Genomic DNA, 27966 nt, shown 5'->3' on the forward strand with positions numbered 1-27966 from the left:
ATGTCAGATTCCAACACAACTGACTTCACCAACCCCTCCACCTTCATCCTGCTGGGCATTCCTGGCCTGGAGGCAGCCCATGTGTGGATCTCCATCCCCTTCTGCACCATGTACACCATAGCCATGTTAGGAAACTTCACCATCCTGTTCATCGTGAAGAGGGAGCCGAGCCTTCATGTGCCTATGTACTATTTCCTCTGCATGCTGGTCATCACCGACCTGGTCCTGTCCACATCCATCCTGCCTAAAACACTGACCATCTTCTGGTTCAATTCCAGGGAGATCGATTTCGGTGCCTGTCTCACCCAGATTGCACCGCTATCTTTCCTGTGGAGACACCACTTTTAGTTGTGGCCCAGCCATGAGCCTCCTCTTATATCCAATGAGGGTTAGCCCTTAGGCGGCTGGCTGCTTCCACACAAGTTCTTTCTTAGCATTGATACTTCGAGAGGCTTAATTATAATAAAAACAATTTTTTATTATTTATTCTTCCAATAATATTCAAACGATAACTAGTATTACAATACTTAACAATCCCCTAGCAGCAATTCAATCGATTGTATCCATCTTTAGAATATTTATTGTCACAGCTGATCAGGCCGTACATTTTAGTATTAACCTTACCTTTTTAGAATAAGCGCTTATATATGTTCCGTTATTGCAACAGGCTTTTACTCTTTGAATGGCTTAAATGCAGCAAAGCTGAGTCCACTGTTGCCCCTGTTTTGCCTGTGTCCCCAATCGTCTGATGCCTCTGGTGGAACCGGATACTCTCTAGGGTGGTCCGGGATCAATGCGAGATCTCCCTTGGTGGGGATGTGTCTCGAGACCCTTTCCAATCCCGCTCACTTGGGCTCTTGACCGCCACTCAAGGCAGATCTCCCATGGTGGGGATGTGTCTGTCTGAGCTTAGGCCTTGTCTCCAAGGATTTCGAGATTCTCACGGCTACCAGTTGACTGCGATTTCCTTACGGTCCGTGGACCGGGCAGAGACCACTATTGGCACGTCCTTCACCGAGGATCAGGTACCCCAATGTGGCTCGCCCCAAATGTGTGTCCCCGAGCGTCTTTTATGCAATTTAGAAATACAGGCAAACACGTCAACAGTGCTTCTTATGCAAATTACATTTTGTCTTGCGGTTTGCGGTTAAGCGCATCCTGTTCAGTTATAGCGTATTTCATCCGCTGTTCTAAGAATCAGCGGAGGTCTCTTGCACAGCTGTTCTGCATAGCAACATATAAGGTCATAGGTCAGAGCAGGCCCAGCATTCACATCCTCCCTCTTTATGAAAAGGGCTGAGACTGGTCTGACCTAGTCTTCTTCATCTATAAGCCTTTGATACTTGGGCCTTATACTAGTTTTAACAATGATTCCTATTAATCCTAATACTGCTACTACTACAACAGCTCCTAATATCCAAATAATATTGTCTGCAATCATTTTAACTATATTAACAGGCTGCATTAAAACACCTTTACTAAGGTCAATTCCTTGTTCAATTTTCGTATTTAGCCAAGAACCAGCGTCCGCTACTGCTGTAGCAAGTCCGTTCATAAATTGATTAAATGTTGGAGATGTTTCACCAAGTCCCATTATGTCCGTTGCTTGAAGTGGCCTTAAGTTATTCCACACATATGTTAGTTCTGCATAATGATGTTCACGTATTATGTTGATCAATGTCTTCATTTGAGTGCTGTTAAACGGAAATTTTGCAGGAATTGCCGTCGTTTCGTTTATTCCATTTGGAGCCACAATCATACGTCCTTTGGCGTCTGAATACATCCAATTAAAATAAAGTCCACAAACTCCATTTCTGCAAAAGGCGTTATCATAGTCTTCATTATATACAATCATTTTAGCTTCATATTGTACCGGTTGACATGGACTATACAAGCTATATCGCCCTGTTCCATATATAAGATGTGGCGGTTTACAAAAATATTCCTGCTTTCGTTTTAACGAACTTCCATTATTATAATACAACAATGCACTCCAATATTCCATACATGCATTCGTTGTGCAATTAATATGCTGACGTATTATAGGGCCTTTCAATCCAACCTTACATGCAAGGTTACAAGTTTTTTCAAACTTACAATCATATATATGATAAACTTTTTTCATTGGTACAATCTTGCTTTCCCAGATCGTCTTATTTTTACAATTTGCATCAAATGTTTTATTCATGTGTCCAATTATTACTTGAAAAACTTGCACTATTGAATCAGTTTTCTTTAAACTTGCCTCTTGCAAATTCATTAGGGTATCTTGAATTCCTCCCACCAAGTTACCCATTTGTTGATTAAATTTGTCAATCCAATGATAGTTCTTTGGGTTTAAATAATCTGACACGCTTCTTCTTGCTCTTTCCTTTGTCACATTTCCTGTTAGATATAATTTTGTAACAGCGTATACAGTTTCATATTCTCTTGTTACAGATAAATTATTACCTTTCCAATCTGTATTTCCTCTAACTATTAATAATTTATTGTATTCTTGCCCGGGACAAAATGGATTCTCTCGTCCTCGAGTTTCCACATAAAATGGGCTATAATCTACCTTATATATTGCAAAATTAGTTATAGGGGGAATAGATTTATATGTCATGCACCAACAAGCTAGCCCACAGTCAACCCCGCCGTCCTTATCACTGTCCTGTGTTTCAGGACCATCGTTAGAGCAAGAAGTAAAATTGAGACCTGATTGATTCACATTATAGTATGGCATGGAAGAACATGAACAATTATGTGAACACCATACTATACTCCTATCGTTTCCTCAATTCTGCAATATGAATACTTAGCTCCACAATCAGCATCTTCGCTATTATTGCCTACTGACCCGCTTGAAAAGATTTTCTCGCCATACCCTACAAAATGTCTAATGCTATTATTCGCTACTTCTCCCCAATTTATTAACCCTGTTGTGTCTACGTCAATGTGTATTGTTCCACTAGGATGAGTTATTGTCCTATTATAGTTATAGGTCCTATCAATGGTTTTGTTAACATTATTACTACTATTATATTTATTTCTTAACGTTACAGGTCCTATCACAGGTCCTCCTCCCTCTGCATGCATTACTCCTAATAGTGTAATGTTCGTGCCAGAACTACTAAAATTTACTGGTTGCCCATCAAAATAATGGGTCCTATTTACATAATGAACCATCCTTCCATAATGTCCTCCATTAATATCAAACCATTCAGAAGTATTAAATGATATTACATAAATGCTTCGATTGAATAATAACACCCTCATATTCAATGAAATATACTGCTCATATCCATAGATAGACGTCATATTCCACCAAATTCGGGTGGCGTTATATCCACATTCATCCTGAGCTGCGGTTTGACACAAGATCCATAAAAATATCTGAAAAATAAAAATCTAAATAACTGTCATTACCACTGTTTTATCATGATCAGATACATGTTTGGGTTCACTTGGCCTAAGCCATTTTTGGTGAACGTCTTTTTCAATTCCATTTTCAAATTGTACAGTATATCAATATGGGGTTGGTCCCCAATCCAAAACTACAGCTTTTTGGGCTGATTCTCCGGGCCTATGACACCATACGGTTTCTTGTAGAGCAAATTTGGGTGTCCAGGGTTTTAAAGATAATGAGTTTACAGTTTGGTTGCCACAATGTATTATGATAGGCCATCCAGGCTTTTTCTTGGCCTACTTTTTCAATTCCTCGTTTTGCCAATTTTATTGCACATTCCACTGCCTCATGACTTTGTGAGTGAAGTGGAATGTGCAGATGTAATATGATGTTCCACTCTCTTGCCCATTCTACCCATTTTTTACTATTGAATGGGGGTCCATTGTCACTAAGAACATACTGCGGGATTCCCCAAGTACTGAACAAACTTTCTAACGTTTTAACAACTGAGTCACAGGACAAACTTGAGAGGTGTTTAACGTATATTTGAGAAGTTTCTCTAACTAAGACTACTAACCATTCTTTTCCTATATGATACATTAAATCCAGCATCCATACTCTCATTCCTTCATAGTCCTCTTGAACATGATATTTTTTGTCCTCTCTCTTTTGGTCTGCCTTTTCCGCACAATATTTACAGTTTAGTCTCTTTTTCTGCTCTCTACTTATTTCAGCTGATGAATATGCTAGTTCTTTCCACATCTGTTTTTCTGTCTTTAATGTTGGGTGATAATCCTCATGTGCCACAGGATTTAAGTAAACACGTTCCTCCCCATATTCTTCTACCATTTTATGCAATTCAGATTCTTCGTCTAGATGGCTAGAAATTTTCTGAATTCTTATCTTAGGGGTTTGTCTACTAACCCACTTTTGGTCCTTAATTATTTGTCTAAATATCCAATCACTGTCTATTCCAATCACCCATTGATTTTTCTCTGCATGATTAAGACAAAAGTGCCTAAATAGTTCTACATTCCCTCGTTTTTCAGCTATCTGTGTACAATTTTTACTTAATTCTTTTTCTTTTTTATCTATAATCCCTGCCTTTAACATTCCACATATGGAACATCCATAACTCCATATACCCGCTTTATTTCCATCACTACTACCATCTAAAGGAATGAGGTTTCCACATATAGCCTTCACATGTTCTCCCCCCTCCTTATAACCTATTCTTTTGTGGATGCATGTCCAATTACTATTCCACCATCCATCCCCTGGGTGTAATTTCCTATACGGACTTATTTCCGTAATTATACTTCCTTTACATGTCAGTAACCATGGGTGCTTTTCTGCTATTTTTTCCATGATTCTATCGAAGGAATCATTCCTATCATGTGAAATTATATCTATGTTACATTTTATATCCTTATCTTCTATGGCTGTTGCTCCTATAGAGACTTTAATTTCTATTTTTTCTGGTATTCTAATACTCACTTCTTGATCTAGATCACTAACTTCAAGACTCTCCGTTAAAATTCCATTAAAGTCTTCTTGACATCCTATTGCTCCTCCTAATCTTTTTGTTATACCTGGGGTTACCCATTCTTTATAATAGATTAATTTTCCCAATGCCTGTTGTTGCTGCTTCTCTGTTTTATAATATTTTTCGCCCAATGCTTTTATCATATCTTTTATTTTTTCTGTTAATTTTAGTCTTCCCTGTCCTAAAATTTTTCCCATAATTTCTACTTGTTCTCCAATTTGAGTTTTTTCCGTTTTTATAGAAAATCCATTATTTTGTAGTTTTAAAATTATTTTATCAATTCTTTCTTGCACTTCCTTAACTGTTTCTCCATAGATTACTATATCATTCATGAAGCAATTACACCATGGATATTCCTCCAAAATCTTATCCATTTGATCCTGTGCATAACTGGGGGAATTTACCCATCCTTGCATTAAGGTGGTAAATTTTAATACCCTCCCCCCTGTTTTAATGCATCCATAATTGTTTGGGTCCTGGCATGATATTTTATAGAACTGATCTTCAATGTCCATTATACCCCAAATTTAGAATCCCCGTGTTCCCTGATAAATCCCATTACTCTATTTATATCTGGTCCTCCTGCCCTAATTCTACTAGCCTTATTTAGATTTCTACAATCTACTACTAATCTCCATTGTCCTTGTACTTTTTTCTTAACCACCCATATAGGGTTTAGGTGCCCTGGGTTGGAACATTCCACCAATACCCCTCTTTTTTCTAGTTCCATTACTAACTTTCTTGCTTCCTGTTGTTGTTCATTATTCAAGGGATATTGTTTTGCCTTCGTTGGTCTTTCCACTATCTCTATAATTGGGGTTACCTCGGAATTCTGCAACACATTTATGTATTGCATTATCTGTTCTAGACCTTCTTTCACATTAGGGTCATGCTTTAGCATCTTCCAATCTCTCATTGCCTGTATGTTAAAATCATGTTCCATTAATAAAACCTTTAACTGATTCCCATGGATATTGATAGTCCCATATTGAACAAGTTTTTCCCCCACTCCTACAACTAAAGCATCTCCCCTTTTTTCCCAATTGGGCCCTTTTTTACAAATTGTAGATGTTTCGGCCCCCGAATCTAATAACCATTTTTTCCCATTATATTTTAGGTCTATTAATACTAAATTTTTCAAATTATCCCCCTGAAGGCCTTTTTCCCCCTCCCGGGAGATATTATTTAGGAGGGTTTTCTCCTAGCGCTCAAATTTGTCTACCCATCCTTCCCATTTAGCCTTTTCAAGCAACTCCTTCCCCTGCAATCCGGATTCAGTCATTCCCTTATCCCTTAAGAAGGCACATGCTGACCTTTCCTTTCCTGGGATTTGTCTCCAATCCCTTCCCCCCTGGGGCTTTTGTTCTTTCTTTTTATTTTCCTTTTTTACCATTTTTTCCCTTATTTTCTTTGGTTTTCCTCCCAATGCTACTCCATCTATTTCATAAAAGTTTTGGGCCTGTACTAATGCATCTGCCAACCATGGTTTTTTATATTTGAGACCCCTAGAAATTATTTCTCTGGGATCCATTCCGTCTGTCCAGTCTATAAATGCTCCTGTTAGGTCACTCTTGCTACTCCATATTTTCCCCTGCTTCCATCCCCTCATTACCACTGCTCCCAGGACTTCATCTGGCTCTTCTGCCTTCATTTCATTATCAAACCACCCTGCTCTAACTAGTTCCCTTATTATTTTCAATATGGTTCTTGGATTATTTCCCAATTCTATCCCCAGATCGTCTTCATTTTTATCTTTTGGGAAAAATTCCCGGGGAAGCAATGACCATTCTTCTGGCCCAATATAATAATGTTTAAAATTTTCCCTGAAAATTCTCCCAATTATTTTCCTAAGATTTTTTGAAAACAAGTTTCGAATTCTTTCTTCTTCTTTGTCATTATACTCTCTAAATTTTAAGACTTCCCTTTGGGTATTTCCTTCTAGTTTTATTTCTCTGGATGCTATTGGATTAATCAAGGGTTTAAAATCCGGATAAATTCCCTTCTTGTCCTTCTCTCCTGGTGGGTTTGGTGTTAAAGTGACATAGGTAATGTCATCAGGTTTACTTATTGCAGGTCCTAATTCCTGATCAAAAATTCTTCGACATATTTGTTGAACCATAGCCATAGTTACAGGTTCAGTTAGTTTTTTGTCCTGCTCAGTATAGGACATTTTATTATAAGGGGGTGGATTTTCAGTCCTTTCATCTGCTTCAAAGTTTTGTTTCTCCCATTGTTTTAACTCTTCTTTCTCTTGTAAAGAGGGGGCTCTTATCAAATTGCTAGAATATTCTGCTAATACTTGCTGCTTCTTTTTTCCATAAATCTTACTAGGTTTTTCTCCTTTGAAGCAAATTGGATAACCTTTCCAACTTGAATCTGTTTTATATAATGGTTGTAACTGTATTCTCGGCAATCTAGGTGTCCCGTTCCTTTTCAATTTGGTAGCACCCTTCAATTTCCACTTTCTAAGAAAATGCTGATGCTCAGCTGGCATGACTGTAAAATAATGCAACTGGGGATGACCCCCTCCTGTTGGCGCTGTCATAGTTTGACTCATACATAGCACTCCTAATTGTGTACTATGTACTTCTACTATTCCCCTTCCTTCTCCAACTCTCCCATCTTCCTGCAGAGAGTTACATGAGCCAGAATATCGAATCTTCACCCTAGTACCAAATATGGACTCTGGGGTTAAGGTACTAACATCATGACTCAATACATGTAAGAGATGTTCAAAACCTGTCAAAGTTCTTTCATCATAAATTTGTTTATATCTACACCCGGATCCCGGTGGGCAATAACGCTCATTACTTACCAATCCTGGGATTGCTGGTACGGATGGAGGTGGTGGTGTTGGATATCTTCGAAATCTCCCTCCTTCCGCCATTCTATTTACATTATATAATTTTTCTGCGACTTCTTATACCATAATTCCTTATGCCCCTTCTGGACAGGACCCTTCCGCTGTCTCATCCAAGAACATTAATCTTTGTCGATACTGAAACAACAATCGGTCTTGGCGTTGTGTGATCCAAATATTCCACACAGAATATAGGATCAACAGAAACATCAGCCACAACATCAGACATACTGCTGTTAATTGCCGTATCACATCCCAACCACGTGGTTCCCATCCATAGCCCATAATTCCTATAATTGTGAGCCCCACAACTAAAATTACATATACTACAAGACCCATGAACAATACAAACCAAAATATACTAAACCCTAACTCCATAAATTCCTGACTCTCATATTTGTCCTGGTCCGTATGTGATAATCCAGACCGTACTCCCCTCGATTTGGTCATACCTAATAGACCAAGGCTCCTCATCATTCCACCAATGTAGCTGTGAGAGTGTAAGAGCTCTGAAAATTTTAAGAGGTGTGGGTCTTTTTCCCCAACCCAAGAACTTGGCCTGAGCTCTTGTAATCGGTATTAGGACCCACCCTCGTTCTATACTATAAAACTCTAACCCATACATCGACATCCAACAGCGGGTTCTTCCCGTCCTTTTGATGTTACGTCCTTTGAACACCAACAGATAGGTCCAGTGTTTTACCGGTAGTTACACCAAACCCATCCCACTATTCCACAAGAAATCTCCCAACCAATCTTCTTCAAATAAAACACCTGATTATTTGAAACTGGTATTTTAGGATTTTCCCCTTATATTTAATTTCGTTTTCCCCTATAAAACCTTCAAAATATATCCAATAGCCCATGAACTCAACCTTCCTCCCTCTTCCAAGGTTCCAATTGTGTTACTTACAGGGTTTTTGGCCCGCTTTTGTTAAGTCGTTTAGAGGTTATTATACGTATAATATTTAAATTTTATATTATAGCCCCCTCTAGTGGTCAATCCTGCCGACTACACCATGCACCGCTATCTTTCCTGTGGAGACACCACTTTTAGTTGTGGCCCAGCCATGAGCCTCCTCTTATATCCAATGAGGGTTAGCCCTTAAGCGGCTGGCTGCTTCCACACAAGTTCTTTCTTAGCATTGACACTTCGAGAGGCTTAATTATAATAAAAACAATTTTTTATTATTTATTCTTCCAATAATATTCAAACGATAACTAGTATTACAATACTTAACAATCCCCTAGCAGCAATTCAATCGATTGTATCCATCTTTAGAATATTTATTGTCACAGCTGATCAGGCCGTACATTTTAGTAATAACCTTACCTTTTTAGAATAAGCGCTTATATATGTTCCGTTATTGCAACAGGCTTTTACTCTTTGAATGGCTTAAACGCAGCAAAGCTGAGTCCATTTTGCCCTTGTTTTGCCTGTATCCCCAATCGTCTGATGCCTCTGGTGGAACCGGATACTCTCTGGGGTGGTCCGGGATCAATGCGAGATCTCCCTTGGTGGGGATGTGTCTCGAGACCCTTTCCAATCCCGCTCACTTGGGCTCTTGACCGCCACTCAAGGCAGATCTCCCATGGTGGGGATGCGTCTGTCTGAGCTTAGGCCTTGTCTCCAAGGATTCCGAGATTCTCACAGCTACTAGTTGACTGCGATTTCCTTACGGTCCGTGGACCGGGCAGAGACCACTATTGGCACGTCCTTCACCGAGGATCAGGTACCCCAATGTGGCTCGCCCCGAATGTGTGTCCCCGAGCATCTTTTATGCAATTTAGAAATACAGGCAAACACGTCAACAGTGCTTCTTATGCAAATTACATTTTGTCTTGCGGTTTGCGGTTAAGCGCATCCTGTTCAGTTATAGCGTATTTCATCCGCTGTTCTAAGAATCAGCGGAGGTCTCTTGCACAGCTGTTCTGCATAGCAACATATAAGGTCATAGGTCAGAGCAGGCCCAGCATTCACACAGATGTACTTCCTTCACTGCTTCTTAGTAACAGAGTCTGGGATCTTCATGGCCATGGCTTTTGATCGCTATATGGCCATCTGTGATCCCCTGAGACATTCAATCATCCTGACAAACTCCATGGTGGCCAAGATCGGCCTAGCCGTGGTGCTGCGTAGCAGCATTCTCATGCTCCCCTATATTCTAGTGGCAAGGCAGTGGCCATATTGCAGAACCAACATCATACCCCACTTTTACTGCCAACACATGGCCGTGGTGAAGCTGGCCTGTGCCGAAATCCATGTCAGTAATTACTACAGCCTCTCTGTGGTATTCTGTGTATTTGCTCTGGATCCATTTGTTATTGCTGTGTCCTATACCCAGATCCTCAGGGCCATCTTCAGCCTGCCCACAAAGGACGCTCGGCTCAAGACTTTTGGGACCTGCGGCTCCCACCTCTGTGCCATCTTAGCCTTCTACATCCCATGTCTCTTCTCCGTCCTCACGCACCAGTTTGGCAAGAATATGGTCTCTCATTTCCACATTCTCATTGCCAGCATTTACCTTCTGATGCCCCCCATGCTAAACCCCATTATCTATGGGGTGAGGACCAAACAGATCCGGGACAGGCTGCTGCGGCTGTTTAGTCATAAAGGGACTAATATCTAATATCTAAAGGTTTAATCATAAAAAGAAAGAAATATAGATTAGAATTAAAACAGGTTAAATGGTAACAAATACACACAACAATTGTGAAGTTTTTAGTTCAGGCTTGTTTCAGGCTTGATGGGATTACTGCTGATTTAAACCAATCAAGTCTCTGGAGTACAAACATCCCAGCTTGGATGGGTTGTTCAGTCCTTTGTTTAGAGCATCACTTTGTAGTAAAGTTCCTCCAGAGGTCAGAAGCAGGATAGAAGACAAAATTGAGGGGTTTTAAGAGCCTTTTATATCCTCTGTCAGATGGAAGGACACCTTTGTTCTAACTGTGGAAAATCACAACAGCAGTATGGAGTTTGGAGTCACATGGGTAAGTCACATGTCCATGCATGACTCAGTTTGCAGGCAGAGAGCCATTGCTCACATGCTACCTTGAATGTTCCCAGGAAGACTCCTCAGATGTGGATGGGAGTCTCCCAAGGTCCAATGTCAGTTAAGTGTTTCTTGATTGAGCACTTATCCAGAATAGTCCTTTCTCAAGAAGCTGACCAAATGCTTCACTCATGTTACTCAGAATGAAACACGTTGGGATACAAGTACATAGCCAATATTCATAACTTCAAATACAAACAGGATACACAGTTACAGACAGCACAATCCTAACCAGCAAATTACAACCTTTCCACAGACACTTCATTTGTACAAGCTTTGGGTAACTATGGGACCCTGGTTGCAACAATGGTCTATAGAGTCACATACTCTAATTCAGGTCCACATTTGTCAGGACTTCATTCCCGATGAGTTTTTGAAAATTAACTCTGTCTCTTTAAGACAGGATGTGGATCCTACTGAAGAAATGGTTGTCTGTGAAAATGCCAATGACCCACCTGACGGAGGGGAGGAGGTCATTACCTGGACTGGTAGGCAGAGCATTGCAGAGAGCTCAACAGTAACCATATTCCAGTTTGCACCCCAGGAAAGTCTGTCACACACACCTAATGGGTGAATCCATTTCCCTCTTCTGAAGCCGTCACTTAGTGACAGAGAGTCTGTGGTTAAGGCAGAAAAATCAGGACTTGAGGGATCAGTTTGTCATTCTCTCACTGACCTTCATCAAGTCAAGTCACCCTTTGTCTCAGTTTACCTACTTGTGTATTGAGGATATGATCATAGTCACTTTCCTTTGCTACGTGTTTTGAAGCCCTTTCAGCGAAGGGTTCTGCACAGTGATGATAGTTACTGATGAGAATTATTGATTTCTGATCCCTTAGTGACAGCCCTGTGTGTCTTCAGAAACTGCTCATGTCTCCCCTCAGTCATCTTTCTCCAGATCTGTCTGTCTACTATCCAACCAGGCATCCTGGCCATTTACAGGGTATAGACATCTACACATTGTCCTGAGCTTTCTTCCTAGTCAGCAATGATTTTAAAATATAAACACAAACACTGTGCGGCCAATTGCTCTCTGACTCAGCACAGAGCCCGAATGTTCTCACCTCCCTTTGGGAAGGTCCATTAATTACTGTTTACTCCTAAAGCTGGATAAAGAGCACAGAAGCACATAGATGGAAACAGAGACATATGCTAGAGTGTCTCCAGTCTCCAGCATGTTTACATCCAGATGTCACTTGTCCCACAGAGGCCAAGTGGAGTCCCCAGAGATTGCACAGAGCTATATAATAAGCAGTTCATACACAGCTTTGGCTCTTGGTGTGGGATGCTGCTCCATATGCTGGCGTGAGAGAGGTGTTGGACACGGCTACCTGAGAGGGATTTCCATGGAAGACATTTCTGTCTCAGGATTCACAGGTACCATCTCTTGCTGAGGAGCTCACCTACTCAGTAAACCTAGTGCAAAATTGGTGAATGGGATAGAGAGAGTAACTCTATTGTGCTTTTCACACTGCACAGCCATTAAATAACCCAGGACCCTTGGCACAGGGGGTGCGTTTAATCCACTATGATGGGTAAAGATGTCACTCTTTTTTGTGTACCCCCACCTGCCCCAGCTGATTGTCCCCAGCCCAGAGGTGGCTGCATTTCGGTGGCGCAGGGAATCCTTCAGGATGAAAGGTGTTAGGAGATGTACAATACAAGCTCAAATTCTTAGGCTGTGGCCCATAATTTGCTCAGGCCCTGCTAAGGCAAAAATTCCCCTTGGAGTAAGAGCTGATTAAAGATCTCAGGAGCCAGCTGTGTGTTAATGTGGAGACACTGTCACTTCCTCTGGCATTTCAGGGCTTTGGTTGTTAACGTAAGAACGTAAGAATGGCCATAATGGGTCAGACCACAGGTCCATCTAGCCCATATCTTGTCCTCAGACAGTGGCCAGTGCCAGGTGCCCCAGAGGGAATGAACAGAACAGGAAATCATCAAGTGACCCATCCCTTGTCGTCTATTTCCAGCTTCTGGCAAACAGAGACTAGGTGCACCATCCCTGCCCCTCCTGGCTAATAGCCATTGATGGACCTATCCCCCATGAACTTATTGAGTTCTTTTTTGAACCCTGTTATAGTCTTGGCCTTCACAACATCCTAAGGCAGGGAGTTCCACAGGCTGACTGTGCACTGAGTGAAGAAATACTTCCTTTTGCTTGTTTGTTTGAAACCTGCTGCCTATTAATTCCATTGGGTGACCCCTAGTTCTTGTGTTATGAGAAGTAGTAAACAACATTTCCTTATCTACTTTCTCTACACCAGTCATGATTTTATAGACCTCAGTCATATCTTCCCTTAATCGTCTCTTTTCCAAGCTGAAAAGTCTCAGTCTTATTAATCTCTTCCCATATAGAAACCGTTCCATACCCCTAATAATTTTGTTGCCCCTTTCTGAACCTTTTCCAATTCGAATACATCTTGATATGGGGCACACACATCTGCACGCAGTATTCAAGCTGTGGGCATACCATGGATTTATATAGAGGCAATGAGATATTTTCTGTCCTATTCTCTACCCCTTTCTTAATGATTCCCAGCATTCTGTTCACTTCTTCACCTGCTGCTCCACATTGAGTGGATCTTTTCAGAGAACTGTCCACAATGATTCTGAGATCTCTTTCTTCAGTGGTAACAGCTAATTTACACCCCATCATTTTATACATACAGTCGGAGTTCTGCTTTCCAATGTGCATTATGTTGCATTTATCAACATTTAATTTCATCTGCCATTTGGTTGCCCAGTCACTCAGTTTTGAGAGACTGGCTCCAAGCCCATTCCACTAGCCCCATTCCCCTCCCAACAGAAACCAGGCATCCTGGCTCCCAGTCTCTCCTCGCTCCAAGCAGCCAGAATCCACTCTGGAGGATTTACAGATTCTCTACATCCTTTCTATACAGCAGTGTCCAAAGCTGGATACAGTACTGCAGCTGTGTCCTAAGCAGAGCTGAACAGAGCGGTCCGATCACTGACTGAGACTTGCACGTTATGCCTCCACTAATACAGCCTAACATTGCATTTGTCTTTTCTGAAACGGCAAGAAACACCCACTCCCCTGAGAGATGTAGCTATAGCAACCTAACCCCCATGTGGACAGCATAGGATTGATGGACAAATCATTCCATTAACCTTCCTATCACATCCCAGGGAGGTGGATTACACCCTGCCATCGGTGTAAGCAGTGTCTACAACTGAAGCGCTATGGCAGCACCACTGCAGCAATTCAAGTGTAGACAAGCCCTCCAGCAGGTCTCCCAGAAAAGCATCCAGTCTGTGTCGGCAGAAATGGGGAGTTGGAGAATCCACCACTTCCCTTCGCAGTTTGTTCCAATGGTTAATCACCCTCAGTGCTAAACCTTTGCTCCTTATTTCCAACTGGAACTTGTCTGGCTTCAGCTTTTAGCCATTGGGCCTTGCTCTGCCGTTCTCCGCTAGAACACAGAGCCAGTTATGACTATTTAGGATAAATAGAGGAAGCTCCTTAAGTCTCTCAGTAGCCAGCATTTTCTGCAGCTTCCAATTATTTATGTGGCTCTTTCTTACCTTCTCCAATTTTTCAACATTGTTTTATAAATGTGAATCCCCGGTCTGGACAGTCAGTTTTCACTAATGCCATGGACAGAGGTAAAATCCTTCCACTGCTCCAACTCACCAACACCTGTTTACACATGCAGGGATCGCATCAGCCCTTTTGGCCACAGCCTGAAACTGGGAGCTCCACAGTGACTGTTAAATCCTTTTCCGAACCTCCATTCACTGACAAATTGGCCATTGACATCTGCTTTCTTAGATCTGCCAGTTAGCCAGTTTTTAGTCCCTTTAACTTGTGCTCCAGTGGTACTGTAGAGTGTTCATTACTTTCCCCTACAAAATCAAATGCCTCAGAGATATCAAAGTCTATGGCATCTGCATGGTTCCCTTGATAAGCCAAACGCCCTCTCATTAAGGGATAAATTCAGATTTATTTGACAAGACCAATTATCCATACATCATTTTATTGACGGGCATTAATTATATTCCAAACTTTTTTTGAACTAATCAAATATCAGCTTTTTCATTATTTCTTATCTTGTCAAAGCTTTTTTTCTCAACATTACCTTTCTTTTTTATAATTTACTTTTAACAGACACCTGTCCTGCGTTTGATTCTTTCTTTCTTTCTTTCTGCTGCCTGAATGTGGATTTCTGGCTCACAAGGAGCTGTGTGATTGATTGGTCAGTTCATAACTCTGTTGTTCAACAGTCGATGCTAATGGACTGGAAAGTATTTCATCTCCTAATGTGAGCTTCTTTCCAAATGCAGAACAAAACTGTCTCTTGAACACATCTACCTTTTCTCCAATATAGACAAGTTTATTTTCTCCCTGTAGGAATCATCCTAAAGGTTTTCAAGGGTTTCTTTTGTACATCATATACTTAATAACCTCCTTTTTCTGATCCTTAGCTCCACCAATCATCGATATTTCCATGGTATTTTAACATCCCTCATTAATTTTCATAACTTCCAATTTGTGTTGTTTCCTATCTATTTTCCCTTTCCCCCTTTTGTTATATATTACTCCCCCTGCCTAATTTCTGCCTTCTATTTAATAAACTCTTCTTAAAGAACTCCCAATTTTCATTAACATTGTCCTGTCTAAATTTTTCCTCCAAATCAATTCTGCAGATAATTTGCCTCAGTTATCTGGAATTAGCCCCTTTGAAGCACAAAGTGTTTATAGATATTACCAGTAGGGAACTTTCTCTCTTTGTTCATTTCAATATAATCATTTCAATTCTTTATTATCCTCTCTTCTATCATATCTCCCTTCTTTGACTCTTTCCTAAACAATTCTTGACCTTTCAGTCTGTCCACAAAGGACAGGCTATGCCATTCCGATAGCCTGTCTCAGAAACCCCTTTTATATCAGCTGCATCCTTTATGGACACTGGGTAACCAAAACGCAACGTGTGTGCAGAGTAGGTTATTGTCCATCCCATTCCTTATGTATCCCAAGATTGTCTTTGTTTTGGCCACTGTTGCAAAGGAGCATGTGTTTCCATGGAACTGCTCGAAATGACACTGCGATCTTTTCCCTGAGGTCTATTCTTGTTGGGGTGTTTCCCCCAGCACATGTCTTGCCAAAGGTTTGCATTTTGACTACACTCTGATTCTGAGCTACTGGGTGAATGTGGAACTCCCTACAGCATGCACTTTCTAGCCTGGCTTTCGTTGCAGTAACGAACAATAATGCTGTCATAAACAGACAGTCCAGAGTTAATTCCTCTTTTACCTGTAAATGGTTAAGAAGTTCACTTAGCCTAGCTGATACCTGGCCAGAGGAACCAATGGGGGGACAAGATGTTTTCAAAGAGGGAGGAGGGAAATCAGTCTTTGTCTGTTCAGAAAAGTTTGTGCCGGAATAGAGGATCCAGGAATCAGCCATCAAACATTTCTTAAAAGTCGTACTTGTTTAAAAAAGGACTGTATTAAATAATGTTTATTTTCTTTTGTGACTTCATTTTGCATAGTGGGGGAATCAAATTGGGCTTCTTTGTTAACTAAGGTTTTGCCCACAGGGACATCCTTTGTGTTTTAAATCCGTTGTCTGTGAGAGTAGCTTGCATGCTAATCTCACAGAGGTTTTTTTCTCACCCTTCTTCTTTAACTAAAAGTCTTCTTTTAAGAAACTGAATGATTTTTCCTTGTTTTAAGATCCAAGGGTTTTTTGGATCTGGGCTCACCAGGAATTGGTGGGAGGTGAATCAGTCTCAGTCCTGCCACGAAAAGGGGGATAAGGACTGGGGAAATATTTCACAGGTAAGACAGAGTTTCCAAATGATTCTCCCATAAATGTTTGTTTAAACTATTTGATGGTGGCAGCTGCTAGATCTAAACTGTTAAGTAAGCTTAGGGGTTATCTCATGCAGGTCCCCACATCTGTACCCTAAAGTTCAGAGTGGGGGGTGACACCTTGGCAAATGTATAACCAGTATCCTCACTCATTTTATTCCTGCGGATACCTATTAATGTTTCCCACATCACAACACATTATTGACACATGGAGCAGCATAAAATATGGAATTGGCATTAGAAGGGTCATTTGTTCATAATTCATTTTTCTGAATAATTAAAATGTCATTTTTCTGTGTGTGAAGAGTGACCAATCAGCTTCACCCACGAGAATGGCCTCCATTAGTACATGCAGTGTCTCATATTAATATTGTCTCTCCACCCAGGCATTTGTATTGTGACCATCACCCTACAGCCTGGGCACATACAGGAAGTCAGGAGAACATACGGTACATGCAGGAGAGACCGTTCTGCCTCAGAGTTGGACACCTTCTCCCCTACTCCATGTCAGATTCCAACACAACCGATTTCACCAACCCCTCCACCTTCATCCTGCTGGGCATTCCTGGCCTGGAGGCGGCCCACGTCTGGATCTCCATCCCCTTCTGCACCATGTACGTCATAGCCATCTTGGGGAACTTCACCATCCTGTTCATTGTGAAGATGGAGGTGAGCCTCCATGGCCCCATGTACTATTTCCTCTGCTTGCTGGCTGTCACCGACCTGATCATGTCTACGTCCATCCTGCCCAAAATGCTGAGCATCTTCTGGTTCAGTGCCAGGGAGATCAGTTTCAGTGCCTGCCTCACCCAGCTGTATGTCTTTCACTCCTTCTCAGTGATAGAGTCAGGAATCTTCGTGGCCATGGCTTTCGATCGCTATGTGGCCATTTGTAATCCCCTGAGACATGCAACCACACTGACAAACCGTGTGGTGGCTAAGATCAGCCTGGCCGTGGTGCTGCGTGGCAGCATGCTCGTATTACCCTACCCCTTCCTGTTGAGGCAGTGGCCATATTGCAGAACCAACATCATCCCTCAGCCATACTGTGGCCACATGGTCGTATTGAAGCTGGCCTGTGCCGACATCCGCATCAGCAGTTACTATGGCCTCTTTGTACTATTCTGTGTGATGGGTCTAGATGTCATTTTTATTATTTTGTCCTATACTCAGATCCTCAGGGCCATCTTCTCCCTCCCCACAAAGGATGCTCGTCTCAAGACTTTGGGGACCTGCAGCTCCCACCTATTTTCCATCTTAGTCTTTTACATCCCAGATCTATTCTTCTCTCTCTTTTACCGGTTTTACCAGAATGTGCCCCTGCATTTCCACATTCTCGTAGTCAATGTGTACTACATGATGCCCTCCATGCTGAACCCCATCATCTACGGGGTGAGGACCAAACAGATCTGGGGGAGGGTGCTTCGGCTCTTTACTCATAAAGGGACATAAAGTTTTATCCTGACTATCTGACTGAGTCTGTGCAGAGATGGCTGGTGACAGGTGCTGTGCCCTCTTCCCTGAATCACTTACTGGGCAATCAGAGAGACATTAAACCCTTTCCTGACCTTACTGTGTACTGTCAGCTTTGGAATCAGTCTGGGTACAATTCATTAACACATAGGGTTTCCACCTTTCAGTATTTGGTAACTGAACTCTTGAGTCTCCTGCACCCTCTCTTACTATTCCCTCAAGGCTCTGCCCCTTGCCCCACCTATTCCCCCAAAGTTCTGCTCACTTAAGAACATAAGAACAGCTACACGGGTTCAGACCAAAGGTCCATCCAGCCCAGTATCCTGTCTTCCAACAGTATCCAATGCCAGGTGCCCCAGAGGGAGTGAACCTAACACGTAATGATCAAGTGATCTCTCTCCTGCCATCCATCTCCATCATCTGACAAACAGAGGCTAGGGACACCTTTCCTTACGCATCCTGGCTAATAGACATTAATGGACTTAACCACCAGGAATTTATCCAGTTCTCTTTTAAATTCTGTTCTAGTTCTATCCTTCACAGTATCCTCAGGCAAGGAGTTCCACAGGTTGACTGTGCGCTGTGTGAAATACTTCCTTTTGTTTGTTTTAAACCTGCTGCCCATTAATTTCATTTGGTGACCCCTAGTTCATATATTATGGGAACAAGTAAATAACTTTTTCTTATTCAGTTTCTCCACATCACTCATGATTTTATATACCTCTTTTCTTTAATCCTCTGAACATTTTCTAATGCCAGTATATCTTTTTTGAGATGAGAAGACCACAGTATTCATAATTTGAGCGTACCATGGATTTATATAAGGGCAATAAGATATTCTCCGTATTATTATCTATCCCTTTTTTAATATTTGGAGTTATTTTTTCCAACGTGCATTACTTTACACATCGGAAAAAACTTCTCCGTTTCCCTTCCTCCATCACTCACTGGATCAGCTCTGACTCCTCCCCCCCCAACTGGGCTCACTCTGCCGTAGGGCTGGGAAGGAGCTTGCAGTGAGTGCAGTGGAGACCCAGCTCTGGGGCCCACAGGCCACTCAGCAGCAGAGAGGGAAGCCAGGAAGCCCCACACAAATAGCTGAGGCTTGGGAGCAGAGCTGTGAGGCAGGCAGGTAAGGCTGTGCACAGTGCAGCTTGTGAGCCCTGACCCTCGCCTACCAATTCCTGAGGGCAGAGACCTTTGTCTGCCTTATTTCCTTAGCTTTCAGCTCCTCTTTGTCCCTCCCTTCTGGGGGCCTGTATCAGACAGGATTCCTACAATGGGTGTGGGCCGGGAGCTCTTTGTTATCCAAACTTTGGTGCACAAATGAGTCTTTAAAATGTATTGTTCTAAATAATCAATGCAGTGCAGACTGCCTGAGTCCATTTCAGATGATAGCTAAAGTTTGCCACTTTTGCCCTCTTTTTCGTTTGTTAAGGATAGAGAAGTGTTGCAGCCGCATAAGCAATGTAGTTGTCTAAACAATATCTTCTGTGTGAAGTAATGGTACCTCTCCTCTCCCTTCTTTTCCCCAGCTACTTACATGTGTTCAGGGTCATGATTCCTTCCTCCCTCCTCCCCCCCCCCATAAATTGCTGATTAAGGAAAGTTGTGCTTACAATTGTTGTAAAGAAACATGTGTTTGACGCTATAAACAGTAAACATGGGCAGGTATAATAATATGCGTGATATGGCTATTGCTATTCATTATATGGGGGTTGATATCACTAAAGAAGGGTTTGAGGCTGTTTTACAAATGTGTGTATTTACATAATATCTTAGATAAAAGAGAGTCAGGTGATTAACGGGGTTTACTCAACAGTTGGGTCGAGGTGAACAAGTACTGCAATAAATGGGTCCGTTCTCTCAATCCGCCTCTGGGTCCTCCTGTTCCTTCTTTCCATCTCTAACGTGATCATTGTATGTGAAGTTATAAAGATTTGCTATGTACGTGAAAAGTGCAAACTCAGGCATTTAGGGATTAATAACAAGAATTTTTGTTTTACGCTGGGGACTCATCAGCTGGAATGAACAGAGAAGGAAAAGGAACTCTGAGTATTGGCTGATCACAGGATGACTATGAGCTGCCAATGTGATGTGGTCATAAAAAATACTAATGCGGTCTTCGAATGCATCAGGCGAGGTATTTCCAGTAGAGGTAAGGAGGCATTAGTACCGTTACACAAGGCACTGGTGAGACTTCATAGACTCATAGACTCATAGACTCTAGGACTGGAAGGGACCTCGAGAGGTCATCGAGTCCAGTCCCCTGCCCTCATGGCAGGACCAAATACTGCCTAGACCATCCCTGATAGACATTTATCTAACCTACTCTTAAATATCTCCAGCGATGGAGATTCCACAACTTCCCTAGGCAATCTGTTCCAGTGTTTAACTACCCTGACAGTTAGGAACTTTTTCCTAATGTCCAACCTAAATCTCCCTTGCTGAAGTTTAAGCCCATTGCTTCTTGTTCTATCATCGGAGGCCAAGGTGAACAAGTTCTCTCCCTCCTCCTGATGACACCCTTTTAGATACCTGAAAACTGCTATCATGTCCCCTCTCAGTCTTCTCTTTTCCAAACTAAAAAAACCCAATTCCTTCAGCCTTCCTTCATAGGTCATGTTCTCAAGACCTTTAATCATTCTTGTTGCTCTTCTCTGGACCCTCTCCAATTTCTCCACATCTTTCTTGAAATGCGGGTGCCCAGAACTGGACACAATACTCCAGTTGAGGCCTAACCAGTGCAGAGTAAAGCGGAAGAATGACTTCTCGTGTCTTGTTTACAACACACCTGTTAATGCATCCCAGAATCATGTTTGCTTTTTTTGCAACAGTATCACACTTTTGACTCATATTAAGCTTGTGGTCCACTATGACCCCTAGATCTCTTTCTGCCATACTCCTTCCTAGAGAGTCTCTTCCCATTCTGTATGTGTGAAACTGATTGTTCCTTCCTAAGTGGAGCACTTTGCATTTATCTTTATTGAACTTCATCCTGTTTACCTCAGACCATTTCTCCAACTTGTCCAGATCATTTTGAATTTTGACCCTGACCTCCAAAGCAGTTGCAATCCCTCCCAGTTTGGTATCGTCCGCAAACTTAATAAGCGTACTTTCTATGCCAACATCTAAATCGTTGATGAAGATATTGAACAGAACCGGTCCCAAAACAGACCCCTGCGGAACCCCACTTGTTATACCTTTCCAGCAGGATTGGGAGCCATTAACAACTACTCTCTGAGTACGGTTATCCAGCCAGTTATGCACCCACCTTATAGTAGCCCCATCTAAATTGTACTTTCCTAGCTTATCTATAAGAATATCATGCGAGACTGTATCAAATGCCTTACTAAAGTCTAGGTATATCACATCCACCGCTTCTCCCTTATCCACAAGGCTCGTTATCCTATCAAAGAACACTATCAGATTAGTTTGACACGATTTGTTCTTTACAAATCCATGCTGGCTATTCCCTATCACCTTACCACCTTCCAAGTGTTCGCAGATGATTTCTTTGATTACCTGCTCCATTATCTTCCCTGGCACAGAAGTTAAACTAACTGGTCTGTAGTTTCCTGGGTTGTTTTTATTTCCCTTTTTATAGATGGGCACTATATTTGCCCCCTTCCAGTCTTCTGGAATCTCCCCCGTCTCCCATGATTTCCCAAAGATAATAGCTAGAGGCTCAGATACCTCTTCCATTAACTCCTTGAGTATTCTAGGATGCATTTCATCAGGCCCTGGTGACTTGCAGGCATCTAACTTTTCTAAGTGATTTTTTACTTGCTCTTTCCTTATTTTCTCTTCTAAACCTACCCTCTTCCCGTAAGCATTCACTATACTAGACATTCCTTCAGACTTCTCAGTGAAGACCGAAACAAAGAAGTCATTAAGCATCTCTGCCATTTCCAATTCTCCTGTTACTGTTACCCCCTCCTCATTGAGCAGTGGGCCTACCCTGTCCTTAGTCTTCCTCTTGCTTCTAATGTATTGATAAAAAGTCTTCTTGTTTCCTTTTATTCCCATAGCTAGTTTGAGTTCATTTTGTGCCTTTGCTTGTCTAATCTTGCCTCTGCATTCCTGTGTTATTTGCCTATATTCATCCTTTGTGATCTGACCTAGTTTCCATTTTTTATATGACACCTTTTTATTTTGTAGGTCACGCAAGATCTCAAGGGTAAGCCAAGGTGGTCTTTTGCCACTTTTTCTATCTTTCCTAACCATCGGAATAACTTGCTTTTGGGCCCTTAATAGCGTTCCTTTGAAAAACTGCCAACTTTCGTCAGTTGTTTTTCCCCTCAGTCTTAATTCCCATGGGACCTTGCCTATCAGCTCTCTGAGCTTACCAAAATCTGCCTTCCTGAAATCCATTATCTCTATTCTGCTGTACTCCCTTCTACCTTTCCTTAGAATTGCAAATTCTATGATTTCATGATCACTTTCACCCAAGCTTCCTTCTACTTTCAAATTCTCAACAAGTTCCTCCCTATTGGTTAAAATCAAGTCTAGAACAGCATCCCCCCAGTAGCTTTTTCAACTTTCTGAAATAAAAAGTTGTCTGCAATGCAGTCCAGGAACTTATTGGATAGTCTTATCCCCGCGGTGTTATTTTCCCAACATATATCTGGATAGTTGAAGTCCCCCATCACCACCAAATCTTGGGCTTTGGATGATTTTGATAGTTGTTTGAAAAAAGCCTCATCCACCTCTTCCGCCTGATTAGGTGGCCTGTAGTAGACTCCCAGCACGACATCACCTGTGTTTTTCACCCCTTTTAGCCTAACCCAGAGACTCTCCACCTTTCCGTCTCCTATGTCCATCTCCACCTCAGTCCAAGTGTGTACATTTTTAATATATAAGGCAACACCTCCTCCCTTTTTCCCCTGTCTATCCTTCCTGAGCAAACTATACCCATCCGCACCAACATTCCAATCATGTGTATTATCCCACCAAGTTTCATCTGAGCCCCCAGAGTGAACAACAACCAAACACTAACAGCACACACCTCCCTCAAGATTTGAAAGTATCCTGTCCTCTGATTGGTCCTCTGGTCAGGTGATAGCCAGGCTCACTGAACTTGTTAACCCTTTACAGGCAAAAGAGAAATGAAGTACTTCTGTACTATTAACTCTTACTTATCTGTTTATGTCACCCCTAATCATTTTAGATGCCCTTTTCTGAACCTTTTCTAGTTCTAGAATATCTTTTTTGAGGTAAGGAGACACATCTGTGCACAGTATTCGAGATGTGAGTGTACCATGGATTTATATAAGGGCAATAAAATATTCTCTGTCTTATTCTGTCTTATTCTCTATCCCCTTTTTAATGATTCCTAACATCCCGAGGTCACGGCGCAGACCCGGAAGTACAAAAGCTCACCTGCAGAGCTCAGTTGAGAGTCAGCCGCCGGAGAGACCAGACGTCTGTGACCAAGCTCCCTCATGGGAGACAGCAGCAGGCCACGGCCAGCCTGAGGTCTCACTGGGCCAGCCGAGCCTACCCCGAGGAGGATGGCTGAGCCTGCCCCTTTCCAGCTACCCCAAGGAGGAGCTGAGCCTGCTCCTACCCAGCTACCTCAAGGAGTAGCCAAGCCTGCCCCTACTCAGCTACCCCGAGGAGGAGGTGAGCCTGCCCCTTGCCAACTACCCCAAGGAGCAGCTGGACCTACCCTTCGCTACCTACCCGGAGGAACCGATGGTGTTCGAGACAGCCGAGGACTCTAGCAGGACCCAGCTACCCTACGAGGGGGAGTGTGGCAGTATCCTGGGGCAGCCGACCCCAGTCTGGCTGCAGCACAGCCAGAGCCTATGTCAGTGTGTTGCGGCCAGGATCTCCACTGACAGCAGCTAGTTTCCGCCACTGCTAGGGCCCCGGGCTGGGACTCAGTGGAGTGGGAGGGCCTGCGTCCCCTCTGCCACCCACCTTTGGGTGGCAGACTCCCCCTTCTCCCTGGCTTTGAGAGGCTAGGACCTCCTGCTACTGAATTACTGACTCAGTCCCTGCTTAAAGGCCTGAGTCCCTAACTGTGTGGTTGCTGCCCCGCCCTGACCTAGGGGCCTGGGCGGCCACTTGACTATTGAAGCAGCCCCTGCTAAAGGGCCGGAGCCCCTAACAGTGTGTTTGCTGTCCCATACTACAGTACTGTAATTGCCCTTTTCTGAACCTTTTCTAGTGCTAGAATATCTTTTTTGAGGCAGACCCCAGACTGATGGCGAACTAGAGCAAGGCGGTGGAATACCCCACAGCCCCGCCGAGGGACGAACCTCAGACGAGCCCTCTTACACCCCCTCAAACTGAATTTGAGACTATTGGTCCTTGTTCTGTCATCTTCCACCACTGAGAACAGTCTAGATCCATCCTCTTTGGAACCCCCTTTCAGGTAGTTGAAAGCAGCTATTAGGATGAGGCCCTGTTCTAGCAGTTGAGGTGTGAAAACCAAGGAAGGAGAAACTGCTCCAGGATTAAACACAGACTCTTTGCTGTTTCAATTGATCTGGGGAATTGGTATGAGCATCCAATCCAACATCTAGGGTGCTGCATTATGAAATGCAAGGACCCAGAATAGGATTTAGAAATCATTTTGTAAAACCAACTTGTGAACTCCTAGTGCGATGCTGTGGCTGAAAGGACTGATGTCATCCTTTGATGCACAAAAATAGGAGCGGTGAGTTGGAGCTGGGGAAGGATATTACCTCTGCACATGGGATTGGTGAAACCGACTGCGTCCAGGTCTGGGGTCCACATTTCAAAAAGGCTGTTGAAAAATTTGAGAGGGTGCAGAAAAGAGCCACAAAAATGATTGGAAGCTGGAGAAACTTGAAGAGTTTCATCTATTTATCTTCTCAGAAAGATGATGAAGTGGAGACTTTCCTAGGGAGGAAACCATGTGTTGTAACGGGCTCTGTAATCTAGCAGAGAAAGGCAGAGCAAGCCCCAATGGCTGGTAGCTGAAGCCAGACAAATTCCAGCTGGAAAAAATGGCCAAATATTTACCATGGATGTGATTAACTGTTGGGACACACTGGGAAGGGAAATGGTGGATTCTCCAGCTCCCCATGTCGGCAGATCCAGACTTAATGCTTCTCTGGAAAATCTGCGCTGCAAAAAGGCACGAAACAATTGTTTGCCGTTGCTCTGACGGAAGGAGGGGCGACTGACGACATGGCTTACAGGGAATTAAAATCAACAACAGGAGAGGCTTTGCATTAAGGAGAAACACAAACCACTGTCACAGAGAGTGGCCCCCTCAAGGACTGAACTCAAAACCCTGGGTTTAGCAGGCCGTTGATTTAACAAAACAAATCAGGTCAATTTCTTGTTTTGACATCTTTTACATCTTAGGCTGGCAGCAGACAGTGCAGTACGACTGCAAGCCATCATCATCTCCTGGTCGCTCACCAGAAGACTGTGCCGTACAACTGCTATCCATCATCATGTCCTGGCTGCTCACCAGAAGACTGTGCTGTACAACTGCTAGCCATCATCATCTCCTGGCCACTCACCAGAAGACTGTGCCATACAACTGCTAGCCATCATCATCTCCTGGCTACTCACCAGAAGACTGTGCCATACAACTGCTATCCATCATCATCTCCTGGGTGCTCGCCAGAAGACTGTGCAGTACAATTGCTAGCCATCATCATGTCCTGGCTGCTCACCAGAAGACTGTGCTGTACAACTGCTAGCCATCATCATCTCCTGGCCACTCACCAGAAGACTGTGCCATACAACTGCTAGCCATCGTCATGTCCTGGCTGCTCACCAGAAGACTGTGCCGTACAACTGCTAGCCATCATCATCTCCTGGCCACTCACCAGAAGACTGTGCCATACAACTGCTAGCCATCATCATCTCCTGGCTACTCACCAGAAGACTGTGCCATACAACTGCTAGCCATCATCATCTCCTGGGTGCTCGCCAGAAGATGGTGCAGTACGACTGCTAGCCATCGTCATGTCCTGGGTGCTCGCCAGAAGACAGTGCAGTACGACTGCTAGCCATCGTCATGTCCTGGGTGCTCGCCAGAAGATGGGAATGACCTGGCTGAGTCACTCCCATGTCTGCCCAGGAGCCCCTGACTGACCTCACTGAGGTCGACTAAAAGAGCACCCAGGAATACGATGACGATGGCTACCAATTGTAATGCACTGTCTGCTGCCAAAAGGCAATGAGCTTCTGCTTTGTATCAATGCAGTCCCATGTCTGCCAGCACCCAGGAGACGTACAGTGACAGTGAGCTGAGCGGGCTCCATGCGTGCCCTGCTATGGTGTCTGTTCAGGTAACCCAGGAAAAAAGGTGTGACACCATCATCTGCCGTTGCTTTCAGAGAGGGAGGGAGGGAGAGGGGGGCCTGACGACATGCACCCAGAACCACCCATGACACTGTTTTTGCCCCATCAGGCATTGGGATCTCAACCCAGAATTCCATTGGGCAGCGGAGACTGCAGGAACTGTGGAATAGCTACCCACAGTTACACACAACTGCCCACAGTGCAACGCTACAGAAATCGACGCTCACCTCGGTACTGTGGACACAGTCCGCCAACTTAATCCACTCAGAGCAGGTCTCAGCAACCTTTCGGAAGTGGTGTGCCCAGTCTTCAGTTATTCACTCTGATTGAAGTTTTCGCGTGCCGGTAATACATTTTAACATTTTTAGAGGTCTCTTTCTATAAGTCTATACTATATAACTAAACTATTGTTGTATGTAAAGTAAATAAGGTTTTTTAAAAGTTTAAAAAGCTTCATTTAAAATTAAATTAAAATGCAGAGCCCCCTGGACTGGTGGCCAGGACCTAGGCAATGTGAGTGCCAATGAAAATCAGCTCGTGTGCCGCTTTCGGCACCTGTGCCATAGGTTGCTTACCCCTGACTTAGAGCATTTTGTGTGGACATTTCTAGTGTAGACATACCCTAAGTTAAGGATCATTAGGTGAGACAGAAAGCATTGCTAGGCACTTAAAAGATCGGAAGCAAAGGGTAGGAATAAATGGTGAGAATGGAGACAGGTAAATAGCGGTGTCCCTGGGTCTGTCCTGGGACCAGTCCTATTCAACACATTCATAAATGACTGGGAAAAGGGGTAAACATTGAGGTGGCAAAATTTGCATATGATACAAAACTACTCAAAATAGTTAAGTCCCAGGCACACTCTGAAGAGCTGCAAAAGGAACTCTCAAAACTGTGACTGGGCAACAACATGGAAAATGAAAAGCAATGTTGATAATGCAAAGTAATGCACACTGGAAAACATAATCCCAACTATACATATAAAATCATGGAATGTAAATTAGCTGTTATCACTCAAGAAAGAGATATTGGAGTCATTGTAGATAGTTCTCTGAAAACATCCACTCGATGTGCAGTGGCAGTCAAAAAAAGCAAACAGAATTTTTGGAATCATTAAGGAAGGGGTAGATAATAAGACAGAAAATATCATAATGCCTCTCTTGAATACTGCGTGCAGATCTGGCCACCCTACATCGAAAAAGATATATTGAAATTGGAAAAGATTTAGAAAAGGGCAACAAAGATGATTAGGAGTATGGAATGGCTTCTGTAGGAGGAGAAATTAATAAGCCTGGGGCATTTCAGCTTGGAAAAGAGATAACTAAGGGGGGATATGTTTGAGGTCTATAACCTCATGATTAGTGTGGAGCGATTAAATAAGGAAGTGCTATTTACTCCTTCTCATAATACAAGAACTATGGGTCACCAAACGCAATTAATAGGCAGCTGGTTTAAAACAAACAAAAGGAAGTGTTTATTCACACAAGGTACTGTCAACCTTTGGAACTCTTTGCC

The 27966-nt window shown here is 42.9% G+C and overlaps 2 protein-coding genes across 2 annotated transcripts; both read left to right on the top strand.

Annotated features, from left to right (window-relative positions):
• On the top strand, nt 1-10427 carry LOC115643631 (olfactory receptor 52E4-like). Its single transcript, XM_030547633.1, has 3 exons — nt 1-329; nt 779-1025; nt 9783-10427. The coding sequence occupies exons 1-3, from the start codon at nt 1-3 to the stop codon at nt 10425-10427; spliced, it is 1221 nt and encodes a 406-aa protein (XP_030403493.1).
• Nucleotides 10428-17189: 6762 nt separating this feature from the next.
• On the top strand, nt 17190-18137 carry LOC115643655 (olfactory receptor 52R1-like). The gene has a single exon (XM_030547649.1). The coding sequence runs from the start codon at nt 17190-17192 to the stop codon at nt 18135-18137; it is 948 nt and encodes a 315-aa protein (XP_030403509.1).
• Nucleotides 18138-27966: the final 9829 nt, after the last annotated feature.

Source organism: Gopherus evgoodei, unplaced genomic scaffold (genome assembly GCF_007399415.2).
Source record: "Gopherus evgoodei ecotype Sinaloan lineage unplaced genomic scaffold, rGopEvg1_v1.p scaffold_65_arrow_ctg1, whole genome shotgun sequence".
NCBI lineage: Eukaryota > Metazoa > Chordata > Testudines > Testudinidae > Gopherus > Gopherus evgoodei.

Excerpts from the sequence above, each read along its gene's own strand:
- LOC115643631 (XM_030547633.1), top strand. The coding sequence starts at position 1 with ATGTCAGATTCCAACACAACTGACTTCACCAACCCCTCCACCTTCATC. Across the intron at positions 330-778 it reads ATTGCACCGCTATCTTTCCT|GGTGGTCCGGGATCAATGCG; the intron begins GTGGAGACACCA and ends GATACTCTCTAG. Across the intron at positions 1,026-9,782 it reads CGTCCTTCACCGAGGATCAG|ATGTACTTCCTTCACTGCTT; the intron begins GTACCCCAATGT and ends GCATTCACACAG.
- LOC115643655 (XM_030547649.1), top strand. The coding sequence starts at position 17,190 with ATGTCAGATTCCAACACAACCGATTTCACCAACCCCTCCACCTTCATC.